This window comes from Manis javanica, chromosome 8 (genome assembly GCF_040802235.1).
Source record: "Manis javanica isolate MJ-LG chromosome 8, MJ_LKY, whole genome shotgun sequence".
In the NCBI taxonomy this organism is placed as follows: domain Eukaryota; kingdom Metazoa; phylum Chordata; class Mammalia; order Pholidota; family Manidae; genus Manis; species Manis javanica.
Window position 1 is genome coordinate 47,285,986 of NC_133163.1, and position 12,005 is coordinate 47,297,990.

The 12,005-nt window shown below is 44.1% G+C and overlaps 1 protein-coding gene across 1 annotated transcript in view; it reads left to right on the top strand.

Moving 5' to 3' along the window:
• Positions 1–449: 449 nt before the first annotated feature.
• Positions 450–12,005, top strand: part of NID2 (nidogen 2) — a 53,022-nt gene continuing 41,466 nt past the window's right edge. The window contains exons 1-3 of the mRNA XM_017658709.3: positions 450–773; positions 1,411–1,719; positions 10,307–10,539. Coding sequence (XP_017514198.3) covers positions 564–773; positions 1,411–1,719; positions 10,307–10,539 — 752 coding nt within the window. The 5' untranslated portion in view covers positions 450–563. The remainder of the gene's footprint in view (positions 774–1,410; positions 1,720–10,306; positions 10,540–12,005) is intronic.

A 12,005-nucleotide genomic window follows, 5' to 3' on the forward strand; every position in this document is an offset into this window, starting at 1 on the left:
CGGGGAGCGCCGGGGACCCCAGGGCAGGGTGCAAACAGTAACCCCACCACCCCACCCTCACCCTGCCAGCCTGCAGCTGCACACGCCGCCGCGGGGCGCCCCTTTTGCGCAGAGGTCACCTCATGCAGTTCCGCTGCCTTCCGACCTTGCGGGCAGTTTGGTCCCGGGGGCGGGGCTCGCTGGGACCTCGGGGCAGCCCCGGCAGGGCGGGTGTGAACCCCCTCCCCCACCCCCGGAGCTCTCGAGGAGCGGAGGCGGAGAACGAGCAGCTCCGGGAAGCCCGGGCCAGGGGCTTTTACCTCGCCAGCCCCGCCGCTCCCGGGACCGCTGCCTTAGAAAAATTTTTAACAAGAACCAGATGTGGCAGCCGCCGTCCAACTTTCTCAGAGCCGGTGATTGGTCCCCAGCCGAAGGCCGCAGCCAATCAAAGCTCCGGAAGGGCCGGAGTCCCTCCCCTCCAGGCGCCCGCCGGGATCCAGGTTGCTGGCTGGCGCCGCGCGGCACTGGGCTGGCGGGCCGGGCGGGGACTCTGTGCGGCAGGGTAGCGCACGAGCTGAGCTAACATGCGGGGATTCCGAGCGGCCGGGCTGCGGGCGCTGCCGCTGCTGTGGCTGTGGCTGTCCCGGACCGCGGCGCTGCACCCAGGCGAGCTCTTCCCCTCCGGGCGGGCGTGGGGGGACTACCTCCTGCAGGAAGGCGACGACGAAAGCTCCGCAGCGGTGAAGCTGGCCAGTCCTCTGCGATTTTACGAAGAGCAGTTCAGCTACCTCTACGTAAGTACAACCCCTGGTGCAGGACTCAACAAATTTCTTGCAGCTGCGTCCCAGGGATCATGTAGTGTGGATCTCACCGATCCCTGCCTTCGGAGGGGAGGAAATGGTCCACACGCACGGCTGTCCCTGAGCACCCCTGGGGAGGGACTGGCTTTGCTGCTTTGCTGCTGCCTCACCCGCTGCTTCTTACCTCGAGAGGGAGAGCGAGAATTGTTCGCAGCCGTATAGGCGTCCGGGACGGAAAAGAAGGTGGGGTTGGTAGGGTGTGCCGCGGAGGTGCAGTTAGGAGAGCGGGAAGGCTGTGCACATCTGTAGAGCTGAAGTTCCGCCTCCTCGGACGCCTAGGCTTTCCCCAAGGTTCTGTGTTAAGTGAGGAGATACATGAATGAGGTTAGGGCTCCAAGACCTACTGCACCGCGCTGGGGAGTAGGGGTGGCGGGGAGGACAACGGCTGAAGTTGCGCTAATCGCCTTGAATCACGGCTCCCAGACGATGGGGAAAGGGAGCTTCATATCCCGGGCGGTTCCTTTCCCTCCTTGCGGAGCAGCGTGGGCGCGCACGTGCGGACCTGTCGTGGCCGCCCTGGGGCTTCTTGCAGCGTATGCCACCGTCACCTTTTGTCCCTCTCCTCCGCCAGGTGGGCACCAACGGCATTATCTCCACTCAGGACTTCCCCAGGGAGACCCAGTATGTGGATGATGATTTCCCCACGGACTTCCCGGCCATTGCCCCCTTCCTGGCAGACATTGATACAAGCCAGGGCAGGGGCCGGGTGCTGTACCGCGAGGACACGTCCCCCGCCGTGCTGGGCCTGGCCGCGCGCTACGTGCACGCAGGCTTCCCTGGCAGCGCTGCTCACTTCACTCCCACCCACGCCTTCTTGGCCACCTGGGAGAAGGTGGGCGCCTACGAGGAGGCCAAGCGAGGGGCCCCGCTCTCACGGGAGGTGAGTGACTAGAAATGCTTGGTTGCTGAGTCAGTTGAGGTATGGGCTTGAATTCACCGTGCCCGATGTATCGTTTGGTGGCACCAGAGCTGAAGTGGCTCGGAAGTGAGGGCTGTTGACTTCAGGCTTCCTCTGTGGATCTGAGAGGTGGTCACTTCAGCAAGGAAAACTACTTAGGGGATATAAAGGCCCCAGTGCAGATGCAGAAGGCTCTCAGAACCCGAGGCAGTTTACTGTTTGGTTTATTTTTAGGATCACCTCTAAGTATACAAGAATTATTTCTAATTATATGTTCATTGAAAAAAAAATCAACCAGTCATTTTCCTACTACTCAAAGATAACCACTGTTAAACACTTGTGTGTATTTTCCAGAGTATTTTTCTATTAATATCTGTACTTACCTGTCACTGTATATTAACGATGATGGTTTCACACACACATACTGTTTTATAAGCTCTTTTTCTCCCCACTAAATAGCTGTGAATGTTTCAATATCAGTAAATGTATTTATACAACACCACTTATAATGTCTGCATAATATACAATCTAGTGGATCACCACTGAGCCCAGTGGTCATTAAGGTTATTTCCAATTTTTTATCATCATAAATAATTTTATGAAGCACTTTTTAAAAGCTCGATCTTTGCACATGTTAACATTCCCGGAAATGGAGTTGGTGGACCAAAGAGGATGCACTTTTTATAAGGTTCTTGATAGCTTTCACCAGATTGCACCATAGATACCAGTTTACATGTTTCCTACTTTACTTTCCTACTATTAAGGAAAACTTTATAAGCTTTACCCGAGAAAGTAAAAAACAACCCAAGCTCCCCAGTCTTTAGGCTTGGCAGCAACATTTAAAGTACTCCAAATGGACTTCAGGGTAGCTCTGCAAATGGCGAACTGCCTCATTCTTGGGGTAGGTAAGGGCTTCCTCCTATGAAATTAGACCTGAATCTAAAATATCATATTCCAAGGGCTGAAAGTCTTGCAATTTATCTCTATTGTAACTCATCAAAGTCTTAAAATTTACCTCTATTTTAATTTGTCAAAAATTCATCAAATATATCGAACACCTAGATAAAGGATTAGAGAAAGGTGAATTAGGTAAGGCCCCCACCATTGTATTGCCTTCATTCATTCATTTATTCCTGTTTATAAGTTAAAAAACTTACTTAAAATTAAGCATATGCTAATACTTTATTGTGTTTTCTTCTGGTCTTTTTTTTCAAAACATGTATCTTGTATGTGGCATATTTGTCTGTGTGTATAAGTAATGTGTATCTAAATATAGTTCAGATTTTATTTTTTGCACACTTACTCTATGCACAAACCTTTTTTGCACACTTACTATATGCCAGGACTGGGAGACACACTGTGAAAGGACATAACCCTTACTCCTAAGGACCTCATGGTTTAGTAAGGACATTGATTATGTTCAGTATGATAGGTGTAGCATCTTGACTTAAGGAATTTAACTTTTAGGGGACTTGAGCATAGAAAGTTTCAGGGAGGAAGTAGCTTTGAATCTGAGTTGAAAAGAGTGGAACATTCTCAGTAGAAGGGATAGTGTATGATATATCAATCATTTGCTATAAAGTATAATGTGTTTGGGGCACTACATGTGGTACATTATTAGTGAAGAGGAGGGGAGGTTGGATGTGAGGCTGAGAAGGCCATGGGGTGGAGGCAGATCATGCTTTCCTAGGTGTTTGGACTTGGAGCTTTAAAAGTGGGCAGACTTTAAAGGATTTTAAGCAGGGGATTGATTTTTTTTTTTCCAGAGAGTTCTTCTAGTCTGTATAGATAAGGTAAAGGCTCAAAGGAAAGAGTACTTAGGCAATTATTACATATGTTGTTTATTCAAGCTATCTTGTTAATTCTTATAACAATGTTTTATCATTACTGTCTTTTCACAACAATCTCCCAAGATAAGTAGGAGAATTGTTGTTTGCATTTACAGATAACGGCAAATAGAAAATAGAGTGATGGTCGAGAATTCCCTTCTAAGGTGAGGTAAAGGCAGTTTTAGAATACAGATTTCTTGATTCTCAAGTTTTTTTGTTTTTTTTTTTTGCTGCTTTTACCCAAATTTTTCATGCAAGACCCATTTCCTTTACTCAAGTGGTGTAGGTAGACCCAAGAGTTGTGTTTTTCTAAAGTTTTCCAATAAATGAGGCTTGGGTTTTATTGTCTTGTTATCCTCATACCAGAAGAGTCCTTGGAACCATATTTCACTCAAAGAAAGAATGAACTTGGTGTGAAATTGGCTGCCAAGGACACTACTGATGCCTTATTACTTCCACATTAATTCTCCAAAGTCTGGGGAGAATTCAGCTACATCTGACATTTTTAACAGAAAAAAGACCAAGTTGAGTTGAGTGTGAGGAGCTGGAGAGATGAGCAGCTGCACAGACCCTCGGGGGCGATGAAATCTCACTAGAGCTTTCAGCTTCCAGTTTCATCAGAGCATATTTAAAAATTATAATACAAACTGACTTTGTTAATTAGTTTTTCAATTTCATCTTTAGTATTGGAATAAAGCTGCTTTTACTCAACTTTCAGGGTGGTGGTGAAGACAGTGACAGTAAAGACAAAAACATTTGGAAAGAAGAAGGGGATTATAATAGGTTATCTAGTGACTTTGGAATCAGTGACGCAGCCTCAGCCTTAGTTTCCTAACCTGTAAAATGGGGTAGCAATGCCTACTGTACAAAATCTGTTATGAGAATTAACTAAGGTGACATTTTAAAGTAGGATGACATTTTTAAGTGGCCATTGTAATCCTTTAGACTTACTCAGCATGGACGCTCAGCCAACCTGTGTCCCCTATGTTCTTTTATTTCTCTGTCTTACAAGTCTGCTGTGAGGTAAGGCTTTGCGTGAGGACTCTTTACAAGGTTTTCTGGGTTACAACTTTTGGCTGGAGTCTTTTCTGGGGGGGTGGGCATACGGAAGATTTGTAGATTCTCTTTTACTTTCCTAATTAAAATTCTTCTTCAAACATTGCCATATGCTGAGTTGGCTTCAGAATTTGTTTAATTTAGAAAGGAGAAGAATCTCTTTGAAGGGTAGATGTTTTTTCAGTTACCCACGTTGAAGGTTCTTCTGAATACTTTGAAGAGCCACGTGGCTTGAGTTCTTTTTTTAATAGTTCTTTGGAGATAGATTTTGGCAAACAGTAACCTACTTTGCTTGAAGGACTGTGTGAGTTCTACATGGCTTTCTTAAACCTTGGCATACTAATCTAATGTTGCAAAGTTACTGGAAATTTGAAGACATCACAGGAATGGCATTTTTACCATTTAAAACAATTTCACTTTCTATCCTTGAATTTCCATGGTGGGTGTGACAGGGTGTTGTACCAGATATTGCAGGAATGTCATGGTATAACTGCATTTAAAAAAATATGAATAATATTTATTAATTCAGTTACTCTAAGACTCCTTGGACTGTCATTGGTACTTCACAGAGCAGTCATCGTATTGACCCTAAAAAACTTACTGGCAGGACACATAAAGAAGGCTAATGTTTACTTTAGCTGCAGATTTTTTTTGTGGTGGGTGGGGGATGTTGTTTTGTTGTTGTTTGAAGGATGGGGATTTTGGAGAACTGGATTGCACAGATCTGTGTGGTATGGAGAATGTTTCGTTGACCCAGAATTTTTGAGTTGGGCAGAAAGAGCTGAAAGAATTGATCTTGGGAATGAGGCAGCAGGAGAAATTGTTCAGAGCTGGGGCTTGTCCTGGGAGAAGGCTGAGAGAGCTGAGGCTGGAGCAATGATGACAAGAGCTTGGGGCAGTGACACAGGATGTGTGGGAGGTTGCCCATTGGAGGCCTCGTTGTGGTGACAGAAGCATGTTGACGCATTTCAAAGGATGACAGTGATTGATGAAGGTTGGGGAGGTCTGCAGTCTATCTGAAAGAGTTACCTTGAGTCTAAGATATAGCTGGGAATATAGACACCTGGAAATTGGTTAAAGAAATGCTGAAGTTTTACTAAAGACTGAGTGTCAAGAAGGATGTAATATTAGGGATGTGATCCCACTGAGTATTTATATTTGAAGTTTGGCAGGCTCTGTAGGATTTAGAGCAGAAAATGTATGAGGGAAAGTCATGCATGTGACAGTGGATGTACAGGTAGTGGAAGATGGAGACTACACTAAGGGATGGAGGTTAGTGTTCACCCTAAACACTGTAGGCCAGAAGTCAATGATGCTAGAACTGTGGAGAGCCTGTGACCCTGAGGAAGGCAGGAAAGAGAACTTTGTGACCTCTGTAGGAGTTACCCTGCTTCTCAGTTTTCATTGAAATTTGTGTGAGTCCCTATAGGGAGACCCCTTTGGGGTAGGGATGGCACCATTCTGATGTTTTGCTCAGATGGCTGAAATCAATTAAATGAATTTCAAAAATTAGAAACGCGTGGGAGAGTGTATTTGTAAATGACATATCCGACAAGGGGTTAACATCCAAAATATATAAAGAACCCACATGCCTCAACACCCAAAAAGCAAATAACCCTATTAAAAAATGGGTGGAGGATATGAACAGACACTTCTCCAAAGAAGAAATTCAGATGACCAACAGGCACATGAAAAGATGCTCCACATCGCTAATTATCAGGGAAATGCAAATTAAAACCACAGTGAGATATCACCTCACACCAGTTAGAATGGCCAACATAGAAAAGTCTAGGAACAACAAATGCTGGCGAGGATGCTGAGAAAGGGTAGCCCTCCTACACTGCTGGTGGGAATGTAAACTAGTTCAACCATTGTGGAAAGCAATATGGGGGTTCCTTCAAAAACTAAAAATAGAAATACCATTTGAACCAGAAATTCCACTCCTAGGAATTTACCCTAAGAATATAGGATCCCAGTTTCAAAAAGACATATGCACCCCTCTGTTTAACACAGCACTATTTACAATAGCCAAGAATGGAAGCAACCTAAGTGTCCAGCAGTAGATGAATGGATAAAGAAGATGTGGTACATATACACAATGGAATATTATTCAGCCATAAGAAGAAAACAAATCCTATCATTTGCAACAACATGGATGAAGCTAGAGGGTATTATGCTCAGTGAAATAAGCCAGACAGAGAAAGACAAGTACCAAATGATTTCACTCATCTGTAGAGCATAAGAACAAAGCAAAAATTGAAGGAACAGAACAGCAGCAGACTCACAGAACCCAAGAATGGACTAACAGTTACCAAAGGGAAAGGGACTGGGGAGGGTAGGTGGGAAGGGAGGGAGAAGGGGAATAAAGGGCATTACAATTAGCACACAATAATGTGTGTGGGGGAGCATGGGGAAGGCAGTATAACACAGAGAGGACAAGTAGTGACTCTATAGCATCTTACTATGCTGATGGACAGTGACTGTAAAGGGGTATGTGGTGGGGACTTGATAATGGGGGGAATCTAGTAACCTCAATGTTGCTCATGTGATTTTATATTAATGATACTAAAAAAAAATTAGAAACACATAGAGGACATGTTTTGTATCCTACAGCCTGGCTCTGCCAAGTGTCAAGTCAGTATTAACTGGTGATGTCCTTTACCTGGAGGGGAGAGTCAGACCCTGCCTGCATTCTGTAGAGGGCTCTGGTTTGTATCTTTCTGATAACAGGATGGCAGGCACCTGAAGCTCAGCAGCCACTGGCCTTGATCCTCTTTGTGCTGTTCCTCTTTCCAGAGAGACCCCTCTCGCTTCCCTGGGGTCCTGAGGAAGTTGGGAACCAGTGACCCTCTGGTAGGGTTTGGCAGCCCATCTGAGAGTTTCCCTTCAGAGACAGAGCATGCAGGGTTGCTGCAAAGGCTCATCTCTAGGAATGTGGAGACCTTTCCAGTCTGGAAGCCAGTCAAGGAGTGCTTTGGGAGGAGGAGGAGCCCTTCAGGACTCCATGAACTGGCCTCTTTAGCAATTAGATGTAGAATTTTGTGGAACTGAGAGAGAACTTTGAAAGTAATCATTTGGTGTGTGAGTGATTTTTAAACAGCAAAATTCTTTCAGCCTGAATTCTGAGATCATAAATTCTGTTTAAAATTCTCCCTATTTCAGTGGAGACAAGTCGTTTGAGTAAATGCTTGCCACCTGTAATAAGTGTCTGGCTCAGGGATGGCATATAAAAGACATTGAATACATTTTCATTGACATGAATTTGTTTACCGAGTGACTAAAAGAATAAATAATAGAAAGTGCAACTACCCAAACCCCTCAGTAAAAAGCAAGACACTGTCCTTCATCTCTATTTACTTTGCCTACCCACCTCCCACCCACCACTTCAATTCCTGCACAATCTATAGGACCTCCCACCTTATCTCACAGAATTTCTCTAAACTTAAACCAGAATTTCTTCCTATCTGATGTTTGTTGTAGGCAGTCAATGCCAGGAGCTTTGAAAGCTTAGCTTTGTATGTAAACAGGTTCTTTCTCCTTCCTCAAGTACTTTTCTTTCCCTAGTTGAACTTTACTTATTCTGACTAAAGTAAAACTCTGAAGTAAGGAATCAACCTTAATCGATGATGTAGTATATATTATGTATAGATATGATGCAGACTGGCCTTTGTTCACAGTTGGAGAAGTTATGGCTTCCTAGCTTTGAGAAATTCTAGAAAACATTCCTTGCATTTTGTTTTTGGAAAAGTCAGTCTTTGCTGAGAAAACAATCAACTACAATTGCAAATATACTAGCCCCCCCCTCCTTTCAATAAAAGCAAGGTGACTTTTTCTAAGAGAACTGAAAGAAAGGTTGCATATTATATTTTTTTCTTGAAAAAGATTTTAACACCTGAATTTCTTTGTCCTATAAGCAAAACCTCAAAAGCATACTTTGAAATTAAACACTGAAAGGAAGAATCAACATTCGGAGAGAGCTTGAGCACCACATGGGAAAGGACCCAGGACAGAACAAAATGCAGGGCACATTCCTCTTGTTTGCTGTTGTATTTAGTAAAATGTGGTGTTCTTCTCTGTGCCTAATTTTGTCTAGTAGGAAAATGGAGAAATAATACTACCTCCCAGTAAATAACATTTCTGAGAGTCACATTATTTAAGAAGTAGTGATATTTATAAATGCCTCCCTAGTTCCCTACTGAATTGTAAAAGGAAGGGGATTTAAGGAGAGAGGTGTTCTCAGAGTCCTAAATATAAATCTTTTTAGATAATCAAGCATGATTAATAGATCATTTGTTGGGGAGGAGGAGGAAGATAACTTTATGTAGGCAAATGCAAAAAAAGCGTCTTGTTGAAAATAAGGAGAATAATTTGAACTTCAAGCAGTGATTCTGTAAGGACCCGGTGTTGCATTTGTGGCTAGCTAGTTCAGATTCCTGGTCTCTCATCCTGGTCTGCTTTGGCTCCTGCTGCATTTATTGACTTTTTCAGGTCGCCTCGCCTCAGTGACACCCCCCACCCCAACCCTGAGGTCTTGGGCACACACCCTCTCTGGCCTCTACTACCTTCTTCAATAACACTCCTAGAATTCCAGCCATGGCTGTTTCTCCCTCCTGAGCTGTGAGGCTGTCTGAACCAGAGTTTCCTCTCCTTTGCTTCTTTGGCACTGAACATGATATCAAGTGCTTAGTAGGCACATAGGCACTTGGCTGTTTGAACTAACGTACAGACAAATTAATGAATGGAGTCCACAAACAGCTAACCTGGCAAAACGAGGTCAGTGCTAGCTAGAAGCACCCACAAAGGTGTTATAGAGGGCCAGAGAATAGAAATAAATCTACAGGAAATCAAAAAGACCTCAGCAGACAGCATTAGAAGGTTAGGAGGGCTTCCTGGCACAGAGAAATGAGCAGAACAGAAGCATCAAAATATATGGTGTAAATGGAAATTATTAAATGATCTGATGAAGATGCATCAGATCTGAACCTGGGAAGAGAGTTTGGGGCAGCTTCAGATCACCTTGAATGGGATGCTAAGGAGTGGTCAGAATGGCCCAGTGGTGCAGGGCATGGGCTCAGGAGTCAGTTCACCTGCCTTCACAGACTAGCTGCATGACCAGAGGCCGACCTATTAGCCCTAAGGCCTCTGTTTCCTCATATGTGAAATGAGGGTAGAATGACACTGATGCTAGTGTGCAAACGCAGATGGAGGAGAAAAGAGAGTGGGTTGTGAGTACAGTAAGGAGGCCTTTTGACGAGCCAGTGCCTAACACCAAGCCTGCCCGTAATGGTCATTCAATAAACTGGTGAGTGAATGAATGAGTGACCCATCCAGGCAAGTGCCCAGGGCAGTAAACAGGGGCAGTGGCTATAGGAACGTACAGGGTAATTTTGTTACTTGCTCTTCGCTCTGAAAATATTGGATAGAGAAATTTGAAACCTTAAAAAATATTTTTCTAATCTGTGTTTTCTACCTATGCATATTTCAACTATTAATTTGATAAAAGATGATTGTAATAATAATATAGCTTATAAAATTATAATTTGAAGATTTTAAAAAGAATATTATGCATAAAATCAATTTTGAGAAATCCTAAGAAGGGTAAAAACCCTTTGCACCTTTTTGTGTTTTTCTTGCAGTCTGTTTTTTTTCTTGTTTTATTAATATCTCCTTTTCTCTTTTCACAGCTGAATACTTTCCAGGCAGTTCTGGCATCTGATGAGTCTGATACCTATGCCCTCTTTCTTTATCCTGCCGACGGCCTTCAGTTCTTTGGAACCCGCCCTAAAGAGTCTTATAATGTCCAACTCGAACTTCCAGCCCGAGTGGGCTTCTGCCGAGGGGAGGCTGAGGACCTGAAGAGGGAGGGACCGTACTTCAGCTTGACTAGCACTGAACAGTCTGTGAAAAATCTCTACCAGTGAGTAGCACAGGAGCTTCAGCTCTTTCCTGTTCCATGTAAGGACCCTTAGGTGCTACCCGGACTTGAGTGGCCTTAAGTCCATTAAATACATGTGCTGGTGGCTTCTAAGGGAGACATCAGATCAAAACCAAAAACTAGCTTAGAGCCTGGGAGGAGCAAGTTCACTAAAATATAAAAGGTCCTTTATTTTTCCTGCCCTACTGGATATAGATCCCGGAAACAGAAAAGTGTGTGAATGTGTTTGCAGAGCCACTGAAGCTTGCTATGGAAAACATTGCTCTTGGAACAACATGAGAATACCCAGTAATATAACTGCCCAGACTGAGGATCTTCCAGGTTAATCATTTCACAGGAGACACTGTGATTTAGTCTTTTAGACAGATACATGTTAAATCAAGAGTAGTATAATTTGGTTAAAAAACGAAAACCAAACGAACAGATCTATAGATTTTTAGAAGGCTCAGGATTCCTCTATAGCTTCTTTTACTGCAATCAGACTGATTGGTTCCCCAAGAGGTAGCCAGAACAGGGCACATTCCCCATTCCCAGCAGCAGCAGCTTACTCCCTGGTGCGGTGCTAGGCTCTTCCAATTTTTGTCAGTCCACATGGTGCCACTTTCTGGGTTAGCACCTGATTTACTAATTTCAGGGCTTTTAAAAAAATCTTTGCTGTTATTCCTTTCCTGAATACTGGTCCAGAAGCCAGACAGAGCACAATGGTTACTTAGCCCCCCTTAACTGTGTCTCAGTTTAAATACATTATTCCTGGGTATTGGAAGACCATGCGCTTCTGTGTGCTGTCTGCTCTACTCAGCTACCAGAGAGTGGGCCCTGCAACCAAATATGGTCACTCACAGCTGACATTTATTGAGAGCTTACTGCTTGCCAAACATTGTGCTGAACACTTTCCAGAAGTCATCTTAAAGCTCACAAGAATCCTAGGGTGTAAGTTCTATTTTCTTGATTTGACAAATGAGCTTAAGAAAGTTAAGTTGCCTGTGATCTTAAAGTTTCTAAGTGGCAAAGCCGAAATTCAAGCATGAGTCTGGAGTTCTGAACCATGGATTTTATGCTGAGTCCTGGTCTCCTTTCCCATCTTCATGACACACATTGGGGATCTTCAGGTCTCCATTCAGGCTGCCTCTTAGTTTCAACTCAAGAAAACTTAGCTCCGTGCTTTTTCTCCCTGGGTTCCACCTTCCTCTTCTCCTCTGGAGCCCACTGATGCTCTCCTCCTCAGACATTACTGAGGGAGAATAATAAATGTGCCCAGCACTTGAAATACAGTGACTAAGGCAAAGGCCCTGCCCATGAGCAACGTGCAGTCTAGTGGGGTAGACAGACAAATAGATCAGCATTGCCAGAACAGTGGAGTGAGTGCTATCATCTACTTGGTATGGGGTGGGGGTGGGGTGCAAAAAACCTGCAGGAAAAGGCAGTTGTGCTGACCCACCATAGCTTTA